This window comes from Propithecus coquereli, unplaced genomic scaffold, assembly GCF_000956105.1.
Source record: "Propithecus coquereli isolate 6110/MARCELLA unplaced genomic scaffold, Pcoq_1.0 Scaffold126, whole genome shotgun sequence".
NCBI classification, from domain to species: domain Eukaryota; kingdom Metazoa; phylum Chordata; class Mammalia; order Primates; family Indriidae; genus Propithecus; species Propithecus coquereli.
Genome location: NW_012136747.1, coordinates 1,692,447 through 1,707,465, shown reverse-complemented (window position 1 = coordinate 1,707,465; position 15,019 = coordinate 1,692,447). Strand labels below are relative to the sequence as shown.

The following is a 15,019-nucleotide window of genomic DNA, read 5'->3' as shown; positions in this document are numbered from 1 at the left end:
ACACGATTTGGAACTCTCTCTAGATGATTAAAACCCGGAGTTCACCAAGCCTTTAGAGAAGCCGCACGTGGTGCTACCAAGACTTCTGATTTTTGAGGACACCACCTCGCAGGAGAAGCCTTTCCTGCGCTCCAGTACGAGGCTTGGGGTCACTTCCCGTCCACACAACCCTCAAATGCCAAAGGCTCCTTTAAGCCCCTGGCACGTGTAACTCGCGCCAGGTACTAGGCTCAGACCCAGGGAGATCTCCTTCTCGCGAATCCTAGCAATGGGGGTGGACTGAGGAGAGCCCAAATCCCAGGGCTTGACGACATCCTCTAGATAGCGTAAAAAAGGAAACAGAAAAAAAAGGATGGAGCCAGGTTTTTTCACCCAACTTTTTACTCTTTCCCACGTGGGTTGGTCTGTTTCTCTTAGGCTCACCGGAGGCCTTCGGCCACGCAAAGAGACCGCTGCAAAGTACCTCCGAGCACAGCAGCTGGGACCCTGAAACTTCCTGAGTTCTAACCTCCCGCCGGGCTGTTAGGACCCTGTAGCTGCCCAAGTTCTAACTCAGGGACGGGCGGTTAAGACCCAGCGCCAGCGGAAGAGATGGAGCGAGTTCTAGCCTCCACCAAGCTAGCGAGTGAACAGAATCCTGAGCCTCCCGCTTCCCAGTCCTTCGGCCCGGCGCATGCACTCACCATGGCTGCGGTTCCGCAGACTCACCACTCCTCAAGGAGCGCAGCCGAGGTCAGGGAGAGTGCGCTCGGCTCCGCCGGAGAGCCACACAGACGGAGCGGAAATGACCCCCCCGCGCGGCAGGAAGCGGAAGTGACGTCACGCGAATAGGCGCGCCTCGCCACCTAGGGGCCACTGAAGAAGGAGCGGCCTCGGTCCGGGCGTGGGAACGTTATTTTGCTGTTCTTACCAGTTTTCCACTATAAATTGTTGGCAGAAACAATGAGTTAAGCATTTAAAAAGTAACCCACCAAAACAAAGGGTTTCAATGATGTAACCCTTTCATTGCCAGTTCAATTTTGAGCATATTCTTGTGCTTTCAAAATCGTCTTTCTGACCTCACACTGGTGAGGTAAGATAATTATAGGTAATTCTAAATGTTTTCCTGCATCTTCGGATATCCTTTGTCAAAGTTTCTGGTGGAGAATGGAGTTAGAATCCATTGAGTAGGCAATTCAGAAGGAAGAGCAGGTTTGGGGATGTGGAAGTTGAGCTTCTGTCAGGTTGAGGTTGGAGATTTCTTAGGACGCCCACTTTCTTCTGGCCAGCATTCTGCTCTTTTCTCAGTGCTGCTCCAAATCTCCACAGTTTATGGCTAAACTCATGCCTTATCACCTCCAAGAGGTTCTTCTTGATCCTCATGGCCCTTCTTTATGTCTCTCCAACACGATACCATGTACATCTTGGGTCCATTTGGATCTAGCCAAAACTAGACCATTTGAGGACTAGTTCCAGTTGATTCCTTTGGAAACCAGAAGTTGAGACCTGGGAGGACTCTTAGGAATCATATAACACAACTCCTTAATTTTACAGATAAGAAAACTGAGGTCCAGAGAAGGGAAGCTGCTTGCCCATGGTCACAGAATGAGAGAGTGGCAGACCCAGAACTGGACCCTGCAATTTTTGGTTACCTACCTGAGTTATTTCCACCACATCTAGTTGCTGTGCCTGAGCTGTGTTGGGGCATCCGGCAATAGGAAAGGTTTATACTGGCTCCAAGATTGAACATTTGTTACATCAGAGATCCCCCCCAAACTTTACCTCATGTGAATCTAATATGACTTGTCAGAGAAAGAAAAATTGTCTCTAAACTAAGAAATGTGCACTGATGGCTCCACTCCAAGTCCAGTAGAGTCTGTCCCGTGGACTGTTTTTCACCTCTGTTGGATTCTGTTTCATGTCCCCATATTAATTGATCCTATCAGTCACCACTGTTGGGAAATGAAACCTTATTATTCCAGTTTACAGTCATAGATGTGTCCTTATGGTTTGCTTCTTAGATGTCCTTTATACCAATTTATGATTATTATTTGGCCTACCTGACATCTTGGATCATCATATCTCAGACCTCCTTGGTAACGAATGATGGGGACATGATGTTTTTACGACCATGAGTACAGTACACTTTACCCATTTGTCTAATTAATTCTGTTTCCTAACTATATAATAACTTAATCTCCATGTTCTTTCAGAATCAGTGCATCTTTTTGTATCTTGCTATTTCCCTTACTAGTAAGTTAATAAATGTTGAAATGTGCTCAGGATTAATTTGTTTTAAAATCTTACCACATTCTTGTATTTAAAACCGTAAATCCAGGCCAGGCACAGTGGCTCATGCCTGTATTCCTAGAACTATGGGAGGCAGGAGGATTGCTTGAGGCTAGGAGTTTGAGACCAGCTTGAGCAAGAGTGAGACCTTGTCTCTACAAAAAGTAGAAAAATTAGCTGGGCATGGTGGCGCATGCCAGTACTCCCAGCTACTCAGAAGGTTGAGGCAGAAGGGTCATTTGAGCCCAGGAGCTCGAGGTTGCAGTGAGCTATGATGACACCACTGCACTCTAGCCTGGATGACAGAGTGAGACCCTGTCTCAAAAAAACAAAGAACAAAAAAACCCTAAATCCTTGCCATGGCTTACTAGGTCCCTCTCCACCAGTATTTTCCCCCCTCCCACCTCCGTGTTCCATCCCCACCCACATTCTTTTGCTATCCTGAGTACACCCCAGTCTCTCCAACCCCATCCATCACTCTCTGTTTGGAGTAATTTGCTCCACTGGCCTGCTTAACTAACATCTGTTCAACACCCCTTTGATGAAGCCTCCCTGATCACCCAGACTGGATAATTGCCCCTGCTGGATGGAGCCACAGACCTCTACACATGTTCTTTGTAGCACTTGTCAACCTTGTTATTTAGTGTCTGCCTTCTGAACCACATTGGAAGCTCCATGGGAGCAGAATCTGCAGCTGCCTTGGACACTTTGGATACCTTTCTTCTTGTTACACTTAAGGATTTTTAGTGGCAAGCTACTAAAAAGGAATTTAGGGGAAGACTCTGTGGTAGAGCTTAGAATTCAAGGAGAGCTGGTTGTGAGAACAGGACCATCCCTACAGTCCCACTCTATTGTCAGTGTCCTCCAGCCAAAGACCAATAGGAACACACCTGTAGTGTTGTTACTTGTTGCAACAAGGGAGAACACACACCATGGGGAACTCTGGGCTTCTCAATAAGATGGTATTAGAAGGGATTTATTATAGGATTTGGGCTTGTGTTATGTGCTTTTGGGAAGGGTTCAAGGAAGTGGGGTTTGCTCTGGATTAGATGCTGTCAGGAAGCATGGATATTTCTATGATTGGACATCTTAATAAATCTTACCTACAAGGTGGGAGGAATTAAGCAAGGCTAAAGCTATCATTGGTAAAGAAGTAATAATCACTCATATTAGCCTGGATAAGGGAATGTTTGGTCATTTCTGTGGTTTGGACAATGTTCAAGCTGTTTTCTGTGTTCAGACAGGATTAAGGAGTGGTATTGTTTTTGCCTTGATTATCACAGTTAGAGTGGCCTTGTCTGATGTTGATGTTCTGCGAAATTAATGTTTAACAGGAGAACACGACAGCCATGCTGTGAGTGTCAGGGCAGATCCTAGCAACAGCAAGGCATCACTGACAGAGCCAGGCCAGTTCCTAGGTGCCATGGGCTGCTTTTATTTTTCTCACCATCCTCCTATTTCTACCTTGAATCTCTCTTCCTGAGACTTAGAGCCCTAGCAGAGAGAGCCAAGTTGGCCAAACTTAGACCCCACCTCCACTCCTTGGCTGTCCTAGGTCTGTGAGAGAGTATCAGGTACAAGCTGGGGTGACATTTGATCAGGATACATTGTGTGGAATATTGGGTTCTTAAAATAGAGAGATACTTCCTAACTGGTTGGTAAAATAGGTGATACCCCTCCCCTGGGACCCCAGGGACCACTTAGAATCTAGCCACTAAAGGTTTAAAGCCTGGCTCATTCTAATTGGCTGATGTCCCTGCGTGCTCAGCTATTTAATATTTTGAACACAACCTTTGAGTGGAGTCTTCACGGTAGCAATTATTCTCCCACAAACACTGATCTTGAGATGGGAAAAGTAATTCTCCAACAGGAAATCAGTATACTGTGAGTGAAGAGGAAGGGATGATAAGTGGTCAAATAAAAATACATATGTTCAATAGAGTGTTCATTAATATTTGATAGGGGACAGAAAGAAGGACAAATGGATGCCAACATCTAGTAGGAAGAAAGAAATCAAGCAGACTTCAGGTTACATCACCCCATCATACATGTGGGGAACTTAATGTTTTCACTCCAGAGGACAGAGATGTTTAAGACAAATTCTTTTTCCTCTTAATTCCTTTTGAGCAGTTCCCCGGCACTGTCCTTATCTGCACCAAGGGTGTGCTAGCCAGCCCTAGAGCCAGTGTCAGTGGCTGGAGCTGAGGGTGGGGCATCAGACTCATTTGTGAGGTGGCATCAGTGACAGGGGTGCTATGAGGCAGGGGCTACCCCGCCCCAAACTGGCTGCATGAGCTGTTCCAGGCCTTCCCTCCAGCTCCCTAACACCATCTGCCTGACCTCAACTTTGCCATGTTGCTGCCACTGCTGGGTGCCTGTGCCGTGCTGGGGCCGTTCCAGGGCCCAGAGTGGGAGCCAGTGCGGGGCCTGCTCCCCCAGGATCGCAGCTGCAGGGACCCTCGGTGCCGAGGCAACCTGCTTGTCCTCTGTCTCTTTCTGATCTGGCAGGTGCGGCACTATTGGCACCAGGTCACCAGGACCCGCCCCAGCAGGAGGAATGTCATCAAGGTGAGGGAGCCCCACACACATTCACTCTCCTTCCCTCAGCACCATGACTGTCTCAGTAACTTGTTATGAGGACCTCGTTCTATGCCCTGTATACCGAAGATGAATCAGAGGGGAACTCAGGCTGGCAAGGGAGAGCATCGTTCAGGCCCCAAACCCAGGAGTTGCCCTGGACTCCTCTCTTTCCTTCACTCCACATGTCCAGTTCATCTGCAGGTCCTATGGGCTTTACTTGCAAATCATATCTCAAATCTGATCACTTCTCCCAAACTCACCAAACCCTGCTGGGTAGAGCTGCCACGTGTCTCACTTGCACCATGGTAACAGCCTCTGCCCAGTTCCTGCCGCTTCCCTTGTCCAACCACAGTCAGTCCTCCACACAGTCACCAGAATGACCTTCTTCTTTCTCTCTTTAAAACACAATTTTAAGGCTGGGTGTGGCTTACACCTATAATCCTAGTACTTTGGGAGGCTGAGGCGGGAGCATTGCTTGAGGCCAAGAGTTCAAGATCAGCCTGAGCAACATAGTGTGACCCTGTCTCTACAAAAAATAGAAAAGTTAGCTGGGCATGGTGGCACATGTCACTATGCCCGGCTAATTTTTTATATATATATTTTTAGTTGTCCAGCTAATTTCTTTCTATTTTTTTAGTAGAGACGGCGTCTCGCTCTTGCTCAGGCTGGTCTCGAACTCCTGAGCTCAAATGATCCACCCGCCTCGGCCTCCCAGAGTGCTAGGATTACAGGCATGAGCCACCACGCCCGGCCAAAAAATTTTTTTAATTCAAGGATAATATGTACACACAAATTACAAGTGTATAGATCAATAAATCTTCAAATTGAACACATTCACTTATAGCACCCAGATTAAGAAACAAACCATTACCAGCAGCCCAGAAGTTTGCAGTCACAAGTCTACTGATTTCTAATAGCATAGACCAGTTTTGTCTGTGTGGAACTATATGTCAAACATTCTCTTATGCTTGGTTCAAGTCCAACATTATGCTGTGAGCCAGAACAAACTTTTAAAAACAGATCATAGTACTTTGCTGCTCAAAACTTTCAATGGCTCCTGTGGTTACACTCCCCGTCAAACTCAGAATAAAATCCAAACTCCTAACTGCAACTCCAAGGTCCAGTAAAATCTATCCTGTGTTTGTCCCAGACGTCATCTCCTGGAGCTCTCCTTGTTACCGATTCCATTATGGCCGCTTGGGCTTCATTGCTGTTCCTGTACACATGATCTTGTTCCATCCTCAAGCCTTTGCATTTAATGTCTCCTCTGCTTACAGTGCCCTTTCCTCAGATGTCACTTGGTTTTCCCCTTACTTCATTCTGGTCTTCAGTCACACATCACCTTTTCCAAGAGGCCTTCCCTGACCATTCTGTCTGAAGGAGCTAACCCCACTATCCCGCTCTGCTTTTATTTCTATAAGAATACTTGTTGATGCCAAACATTATGTTATATACTTGATTATTGTTTTTTTCTATATCTAGAATAGAAAAGACCCCTAGCAGGGTCTTTTATTAGTATCTTGTTCATGTTGGTACCCCCAGCATGTAGACAGTGCCTGGCCCAGAGTAAAACTCTTAGTCGTTCTTGAATGAATGAATACTATTTGCTGTAAGGGTGACTTAAGTGACTCCCCCTTTCCTTAGCCCAACCATCCTCATCTGGGTAGTGGGGATTGGAATCCTGATCTGTGTGGATTATACGAGCTAATATGTGTATAAGGATTTTGCTTCTTGGTTCTTACCTACAGGTGCCACCACAGAAGTGGGCAGTGCCCTCCATGAGACGTGAAACTATCTTCAGGCCAACTCCTGAATTCTTCTTCAGTCCTGGCAAGTTCAGGGGCCTGGATGCTCATGTCCAACAGTGGACACAAAAGGAGAGATGGGGATACCAGAGGAGGCTCCAGGAGTCATGGGCCCAGTACCTGCTCTCTCCACAGCACCTGTGTCAGGGCCTACCTCGGAGTGCCCACACCCACTCTGAGCCCATCTTTTGTTCCACCTCCTTTTCAAGCACCTGTCTGCTCCCTCAGGGCAGTTCCTGGAAAGCACGTCAGGTACCCTGGTGTCTCCGTGATGGCAAGACTCACCCTGCCTTGGACATGTGCCAAAACATGGAGCAGCTGCTGGTTCACTCTCAGGGAAAGTTGGTGCCACTGGAACCTGTCATCAGCATGAGGTCCTGCCCCACCTCCATGACCTTAGCCACCTCTCTTCCAAACCTCCCTTTAGCTCAGAGGCTACAGTTCTGCCCCAGAGAGTTCCTGCGCAATCCTTCCAACCAGCTACTGGGAATGCGCACCTGGAAGTCCTGGGACTGCCCACAAGAGGCCTGGGCACCAGGGGATGACAACCAGACTGTAGGCAGTGGGGACAGTAGAGAGATCCAGGCTCCCAAGTGGGTGAGCCAAAGAGAGAGCAGAGGGGAGGATGCTTGGGAAATCCAGGCATCTGGGGGGCAACTTCCCGTAGCCTTTGGAATGGAGGATGATGCAGAGACTAAGGTCCTGGGGTACGAAAACCGGAGACTAGTAATAAGTGAAACTGATGGCGAGATCCTGACACCAGGGTGGGAGAAGCAGGACCAGACGGGAGTTGAGAATAGAGCCAAAATTCAGGAACTTGGGAAGAGAAACCCAAGGGAAGCTGGAAGTAAGAATCCTCCGGAAACCCAGGCACATATGGGAGAGAACCAAGAACACTTAAGATGTAAAACTGATGCAGAGACCCAAACACCAGAGTGGGGGAACCAGGGTAAGAATGGATGTGAGGGTGCTGTGGAGAGGAAAAACAAGAAACAGGCCGGAGGGGAGGATGAAGGAGAGATCCAGGCCCAAGGATTGGGGAAGCAGCACCAGACTGGAGGTGATAATGGTGGGGAGATCCAGATGCCAGAGTGGGGGAGACAAGACCAGACTGGAGGTGATACCGGTGCAGCAATTCAGACAGAAGAGGGAAGAAACAAGGACCAGGTTGGAGGTGAGGATGTTGTGCAAACACCATCATTCAGGAAGGAAAACCTGGGAGAAGTGAAAAAAGAGGATGGTGTAGAGACCCAGGCCCTGGAGTGGGGGAAACAGGAATACATTGGAAGTGAGGAGGTTACAGAGATCCAGACCCCAGGGTGGGAGAAGCAGGATCAGGGTGGAAGTGAGAAGGCCTGGAAGACCCAAACATCTAGGGGAGAGAACCAGAAACTATTAAAACATGAAATTCAATTGGGGTGGGAAAACCAAGGCCTAGGAAGAGACAAGAATGCTGAGGAAACCCAGATAATGATCAGGAAGAAACTCAAGGAGATAAGAGAGGAGGATTGGGTGGTGATCCAGGCACCATGCTGGGGACTCCAGACACTGGTGGCAAGTGAAATTGACAGACAATTCAAAATACCATGTTGGGGGAATCAGAACCAGATTGAAGGAGAGCATAGAGCAGAAATTCAGGCACCAGAGAAGACAGACCAGAGAAAGGATGGAGATGAGGATGGTACAAATACTCTGGCACCAGAGGCCAAGAACCAGGAACAATTAAGAGGCGAAACCAATACAGAGATCCATCCAGCAGGGAGGATGAATCAGGAGCAGTTTGGAGATGACAGTGGTATAGACATTCAGGCACTAGGGCCGAGAAACCTAATAGGGGTTAAAGGTGTGGATGATAAAGAGACCCAGGAACTTGGGGAAGAAAATCAGGGTCAGTTAGGAAATGAATTTAATGGAAAGGTTCACATACCAAAATGGAAGAATCAGGAATATTTTAAAGGTGAGGATGGAGCAAATACCCAGACATCTGAAGCAGAGAACTGGGGCAAATTAACAAGTAAAATTGATGGAGAAACCCATTCAGCAGGATGGAAGAAAGAGGAGCAGACTGGAGGTGAGAATGGTGCAGAAATTCAAATACAAGGGAAGATAAACCTGAGTGAAGTTAGAGGTAAGGATGGTGCAGAGATCTGGGCACCTGGGAAAGAAAACCTTGATAGAAAGAGCGTTTTATCAGAGTGGAAGTACCAGGAGCAGATGGGAGGTGAGACTGGAACAGAAACTCAGGCCCCAGGGAAGAGGAACCAGAGAGAACCTGGAGGTGAGCGTGATGTAAAAACCCAGAGCCCAGAGGGCGAGAGCCAGGGACAGTTGGGTAGTGAAACTGGAGGGAACCATTCACCAGGGAAGAGGAACTGGGAGCAGACTGGAGGGAAGAACGTTGCAGAAAATCCGGCATCAGAGAAAAGAAACCAGAGAGAGGTTGGAAGTGGGGATGGTAGAAAGATCCAGAGACTTAGGGAAAAGAACCAGAGACTGTTAAAAAGTAAAGTTAATGAAAATACCTGTTCATTAGAGTGGAAGAACCAGGAACAGATTGGAGGTGGGAATGATGAAGAAAGTCAAATACAAGGGAAGAGAAACCTGAGAGGGACCACAGGTGATGAGGGTACAGAGACCCTGGCTCCTGGGAGAGAGGACCAGGGACAGTTAAATGAAATTGATGGAGAGATCCAGACACAAGGGCAAGGAAACCAGAAAGAGGGTGGAGATGAGGATGCTGCAGAACTCCAGGATGTAGGGTGCCAGAGAAAATGCAGAGCTGAGGATGAGCCTCGATCACCAAGGGGAGGAAGCAAGGATCAGGCGAGAGGAAAGGATATTGCCAGGGCCAGTCTCCGGGTCGACTGTTCTGGGAGTGAGGGGCCCACAGGCAGGAAGCACAGCCCAGCACGTCCTCCAGCCTTCACTGGTTCTGCAAATGGGGCCACGGAACTGGAACAGACAGTGGCTGTGAACAGTTTAGCTCCTGCTCCCTGTCCTGAGATGAAGACTCTGGCCAGTCAGGGCACAGCCCCTGCCAGGCAGCACAGAGTGGGGGTCAGTCCAGCCTCCCAGCAGGGGATTCAGGCCCAACCTGAATCCCAGAGAAGACAGAGGGACAAAAGGGTGGATGCAGAGAAGGCTTCCAGCCCCACTGGGCAGCCCTGGAGCCATGTGCCCTCTGCCTGCCCCCCTCTTCTGTGTGGCCAAGCCCCTGAAGCTGCCACAGCTCTGGTGGGTGCTTTCACTGCTTTCACTGTCCCATCCAAGTGGCCAGTCCTCAAGAAGAGCAAGCACCTGCTCCTAGAGTCCCTCATGAAAAGGAGGATTGCACACCTGAAGTGGGGCCTTCCCCGGCGGATCCTGGAGTCCTATTTTTTGTTTAACTTCTTAGGATCGTGTTCATTGCCCCTTGCTGGGGTGAGGTTCCCTGAATTATACACAGGCCAGGAGCCCCAAGGGCAGGAGGAAAGGCATTGTGGGGCCCAGGGCTCCATGCCAAGCCCTAAGTCCCCAGAGAAATTCCAGAGGATTCAGCCCCCGGGCAGAAAAAGCTCAACACTTCCTACGCAGGCCAGAGCTCTGGAGAAATATAGACCAGACAGGTCAGAGCCCATGGATATTTCCACCCAGCCCGAAAAGCCCAGGAGAGTCATGCCACCAGGGGGCGCCAGAGACCCACAGGAGATCCAGGAAGCTGCTCCTAGGGCCAAGCTCCCTGCTCGCGGAAATCCCAGGCCCGCAGCAGAGTCCGGGAGCTGGTGTGGCGGAGAAAGCTTCCAAGAGCCTTCCAGTGAGAACAGAAGGGTCAGGAAAATGGTCAGGCTGGGCGTCTCCCAGATGGCAGAGAGGCCTCCCAGCAGAGTGAGGACCTCATCCTCCAGGGCAGGCCATGACTCCTGGAGGAAGGAATGTACGTCTTCGGAGGCCTCTAAGCCTCCCAGACCCAAATGTCAGCAGCCCACGTGCTGGAGAAGAGGAAGCCTGAAACCTGCCAAAGGCAGAGGGGCTGGGCAGCAGCCTTCCTCCGATTCCACAGAAACTGTCAGCGTCCAAGAGAGTCTCCACTCTGCTGCAGCAAGGCTGGGCGTGACCCTTCTGAACAAGATGTCCTGGTCCCCACAGCTGGCCAAGACCCATCACTCAGACCCCTACCTGAGCCTGAGGGAACCTGATCCTGCCCTGCTTCCCAAATTGGGTGACCCACAAACAGAGGAGGACAGCATTGGAGACCATACATCTTTGGAGAGGGACCTTCAGCCACCAGGTCACTGCTGTGCAGGAGCCACTCTTCCCAAGACAGAGAGCCCCCAGGGTCAGATGGCTCCTGGGAATTCACACGGGGTCCCACAGAGTCTACCAGCCTCCAAAAAGTTTGGTTTTATGAAACATTTGAGGTTTTCTCTCTTCCATCGTGGCTTTAAAAGGTAGGCCTCAGGCCCAGAGTCCTCAGGACACATCAGACAAGGCTTGAGAGTGTCCTGCTCCCCTGAAAGCCTCTAATAAAATTGCTTATTTGGGCCCTGGGTGGTTCTGATTTCTCTGGCACATCTTTTCTGGTCCCCACAGTTGGCCAAGCCCCAGCAGTAAGCCCCTAATCTGAGCCTTTTGGGATTTGGGATATTTTGTGTGTAGGGTATAAACCACTGCCATCCTGTGGTTTTGAAGGTTTAGGGAATGTGGGTCAGCCCAAGGTCACCTCCTAAACACCTCTTCTCTCAGCTCCTCACAGTAAGGTCCACTGAGGTTTCTATCATGGTTCTGTCCTGCCCTAGTCCCAAACTCATCCTGATTGCAGCAGGATATTCAAACAGCCTCAGCTGCTTTTGGGGAGGGGTAGTGAGCTGCATAGGCCACTATTATTCAGGTTCTTTTGGGTACAAGGAAGGGAAATGATCACTGTGCAGCTGTCCTGCTGGGGTTCTGCTCCCCAAGAGCGGACTTCATGGAAAAAACATCCCCACTTCTTCAATTCTCACATACTGCCAACCATAATTATTTGTTGCTTTGCCTAGTCCACTGTGGGATATTGTAGAGCTAATCATTTGCTTTAGTCAGGTCTGAAACTTCTGAGCCAATGAGTATTGTCTTGTGATAATTCTATAGACCACTTAAGCAGGTAGAAACAGGCTCATAGGGCCTAAATCAGTGAGTACTGGGGCTGGAAATTTAATTCAGGTTTTCTCCTTCCTCCTTTCTCCTCCTCTCCCTTTTTCTCCTTCTCTCTTCCATTCTTTCACTTGTCTTTCCTATTTAAAAAATAATAATATTGCCTAGTCCCAGCACTTTGGGAGGCTGAGGTGGGAGAATCACCTGAGCCCAGGAGTTTGAGACCAGTCTGGGCACCATAGCAAGACCCTGTCTTTACAAAAAAGAAGGAAAATTAACTGGGTGTGGTGGTGCGTGCCTGTAGTCCTAGTAATTCGGGAGCTGAGGTAGGAGGATTGCTTGAGCCCAGGAATTCAAGGCTGCAGTGAGCTATGGTCACACCACTGCACGGCAGCCTGGGCAACACAGCGAAACCCTGTCTTTAAAAAAACCCAGTAAATAAATTATTATTTTTGTATTGTGATAAAATACACATAACATAAAATTTACCATTTTAACTGTTTTTAAGAGTATAGTTCAGTGGTGTGAAATACATTCATAATGTTGTACAACCATCACTAGCATCCATCTCTATAACTCTTCATCTTGTAAAACAAACTCTGCCCATTAAACAATAACTTCCCATTCCTTCCTCCCCCAGTCCCAGTAGAATGGCAATCACCATTCTATTCTCTGTCTTTATGATTTTGATTACTCTATGTGTCTCATATTAATGTAAGTGGAATCATATAGTATCTGTCTTTTTGTGACTGGCTTATTTCATAATATCCTCAAGGTTCAACCATGTTGTAGCGTAAGTCAGAATTTCCTTCCTTTTTAAGGCTGAATAATATTCCATTGTGTATATATCTATACCATATTTTGCTTATCTATTCATTCTGTTAATATCAACAGACATGTGAGTTGCTTCTATCTTTCAGCTATTGCGAATAATGCTGTTATGAATGTGAATGTAAAAATATCTCTTTGTGACTGTGCTTTCAATTCTTATGGGTATATACCTGGAAGCGGAATTGCTGGATTATATGGTAGTTCTATTTAAATTTTTTGGGCAACTGTTGATACTGTTTTATATTCCCACCATTTTTATATTCCCACCAACAGTACACAGTTCCAGTGTCTCTACATTGTCACCACACTTGTTATATTCTGTTTTTCTGATAGTAGCTATCCTAATGGGTGGGAGGTGGTGGGAAATGGTATCTCATTGTAATTCTGATTTGCATTTCTCTAATGATTAGTGATGTTGAGCACTTTTCATGTGCTTATTGGCTATTTGTGTATCTTCTTTGGAGAAATGTCTATTCAAGTCCTTTGCTCATTTTTGAAGAAGGTTGTTTACAGTTTTTTTGAGTTTCAGGAGTTCTCTATATATTCTAGATATCAATGCCTTCTCAGATATGTGATTTGCAAATATTTTCTCCCATTCCATGGGTTGCCTTTCTACTCTGTTTATATTGCCTTCCCCCCCCCCCCAAAATGGGGTCTTGCCATGTTGCCCAGACTGGACTTGAATTCCTGGGCTCAAGTGATCCTCCCATCTCAGTCTCCTGAGTAGCTGGGACTACAGACACATGCCACCGTGCCCAGCTGATACTGCCTTTTGATGTACAAAATATTTAAATTTTCATGAAGTTAAATTTGTCTATTTTTTCTTTTGTTGCCTTATCTTTCCTATTTTTAAATTATACATGTCGGCCAGTCATGGTGGCTCATGCCAGTAATCCCAGCACTTTGGGAGGCCAAGATGGGAGGATCTCTTGAGGCCAGAAGTTTGACGCTACAGTGAGCTATAATCGTGCCCTTGCACTCCAGCCTGGGCAACAGAGTCTCTAAAAAAATAAAAATAATAAGTAAAAGTCATACATGAACATTTAAGAGAGTTGAGAAGGCTGGGTGCAGTGGCTCATACCTGTAATCCTAGCACTTTGGGAGGCTGAGGCCAGGAGAATTGCTTGAGGCCAGGAGTTCAAGACCAGCCTGAGCAAGAGCGAGACCCTATCTCTACAAAAAAATAGAAATATTAGCCAGGCATGGTGGCACGCACCTGTATCTTCAGTTACTCAGGATGCTGAGGTAGGAGGATCAGTTGAGCCCAGGAGTTTGAAGTTGCAGTGAGCTATGATGAGGCCACTGTATTCCAGCCTGGGCAACAGAATGCGAGTCTGTCTAAAAAAAAAAAAAAAGACTTCGGAAAAGAAAAATTAACCTTAATCCTATCACCCAGTTAATGTTTTAATGTATTTTTTCTTGTTTTATTTTACCATGGCACTTATATTGTGATAGGCAGCCTCTAAGATGGTTCCCAATGATCCCTACCTCCTGGTTTTTATGCCCTTGTGTAATCTCCTCTCCTTGAGTGTGGACTGGATCTAATGACTCACTTCTAACAAATGGGACACAGCAGAAGTGATGGGGTATCATGTCTAAGATTAGGTTACAAAGACTGTAGCTTCCATCTTGGGCACCTGTCTTGCACTCTCACTTGCTCCCTGAGGGAAACCACCCTCCACATTGCACACTGCCTTATGGAAAGTCACACGTGGCAAGGAACTGAAGAGGCCACTGGACAACAGCCATCAAGAAACTGAGGCTGTCTGTCAGTCCAACAGCCTGTGAGGAACTGAATCCTGCCACCAGTCATGTGAGTGAGCTTAGAAGCAGATCCTTCAGCTTCAGCCCTGTTGAGTCTTGAGATGACTGAAGCCTCAGCTGACACAGCTTGTCTACAACCTCCTGAGAGACCTTGAGCAAGAGTCACCTAGCTAAGCTGTACCTAGATTCCTGACCCATGGAACTATGATATAATAAATGTTTATTGTTTTAAGGTGCTAAATTTTGGGGTGTATTAGTTGCCTATGGCTACTGTAACTAATTGATACAAACTTGGTGGCTTAAAACAACAGAAATTTATTCTCCCACAGTTCTGGAGACTAGAAGTCCAAGATCAAGATTCTAACCAATTTGGTGTCTGGTAAGCGTTTTCTTCTTGGCTTGCAAATGGCCACCATCTCCCATGTTCTCACATGGTCTTTCCTTGATGTGTGTGCAGAGAGAGAGAGGAAGAGAGATATCTCTTCCTTTTCTTATGAGGCCACCAATCTTTTTGGATTAGGGCCCAATCCTTATGAACTCATTTAACTTTAATTACTTCCTAAAGGCCCCATCTCCAAATATAATCACATTGGGGGTTCGACATGTATTCTGGGGAGACAAATTCAGTCTATAGCAGATTGGACGTATCTTTTTGAGGGTCA

General features: G+C 47.4%; 3 protein-coding genes across 3 annotated transcripts in view; 2 read left to right on the top strand and 1 right to left on the bottom strand.

The window, feature by feature from the left end:
• NHP2L1 (NHP2 non-histone chromosome protein 2-like 1 (S. cerevisiae)) overlaps positions 1–764 on the bottom strand; it is a 9,738-nt gene extending 8,974 nt beyond the window's left edge. The window contains exon 1 of the mRNA XM_012638073.1: positions 684–764. Within this exon, the coding sequence (XP_012493527.1) occupies positions 684–686 (3 nt within the window). The 5' untranslated portion in view covers positions 687–764. The remainder of the gene's footprint in view (positions 1–683) is intronic.
• A 3,856-nt stretch (positions 765–4,620) lies between these two features.
• LOC105805154 (chromosome unknown open reading frame, human C22orf46) lies at positions 4,621–7,320 on the top strand. Its single transcript, XM_012637973.1, has 3 exons — positions 4,621–4,836; positions 6,597–7,246; positions 7,296–7,320. Exons 1-3 carry the CDS (start codon positions 4,621–4,623, stop codon positions 7,318–7,320), a joined length of 891 nt encoding a protein of 296 aa, XP_012493427.1.
• Positions 7,321–7,328: 8 nt separating this feature from the next.
• Positions 7,329–10,360, top strand: LOC105805153 (uncharacterized protein DDB_G0290685-like). Its single transcript, XM_012637971.1, is given in 2 exon segments — positions 7,329–10,269; positions 10,272–10,360. Coding segments are annotated over 2 exon segments (3,030 nt in total).
• The last annotated feature ends 4,659 nt before the right edge of the window (positions 10,361–15,019 follow it).

Excerpts from the sequence above, each read along its gene's own strand:
- LOC105805154 (XM_012637973.1), top strand. The coding sequence starts at position 4,621 with ATGTTGCTGCCACTGCTGGGTGCCTGTGCCGTGCTGGGGCCGTTCCAG. Across the intron at positions 4,837-6,596 it reads GCAGGAGGAATGTCATCAAG|GTGCCACCACAGAAGTGGGC; the intron begins GTGAGGGAGCCC and ends TCTTACCTACAG. Across the intron at positions 7,247-7,295 it reads AGAGAGATCCAGGCTCCCAA|GCATCTGGGGGGCAACTTCC; the intron begins GTGGGTGAGCCA and ends TGGGAAATCCAG.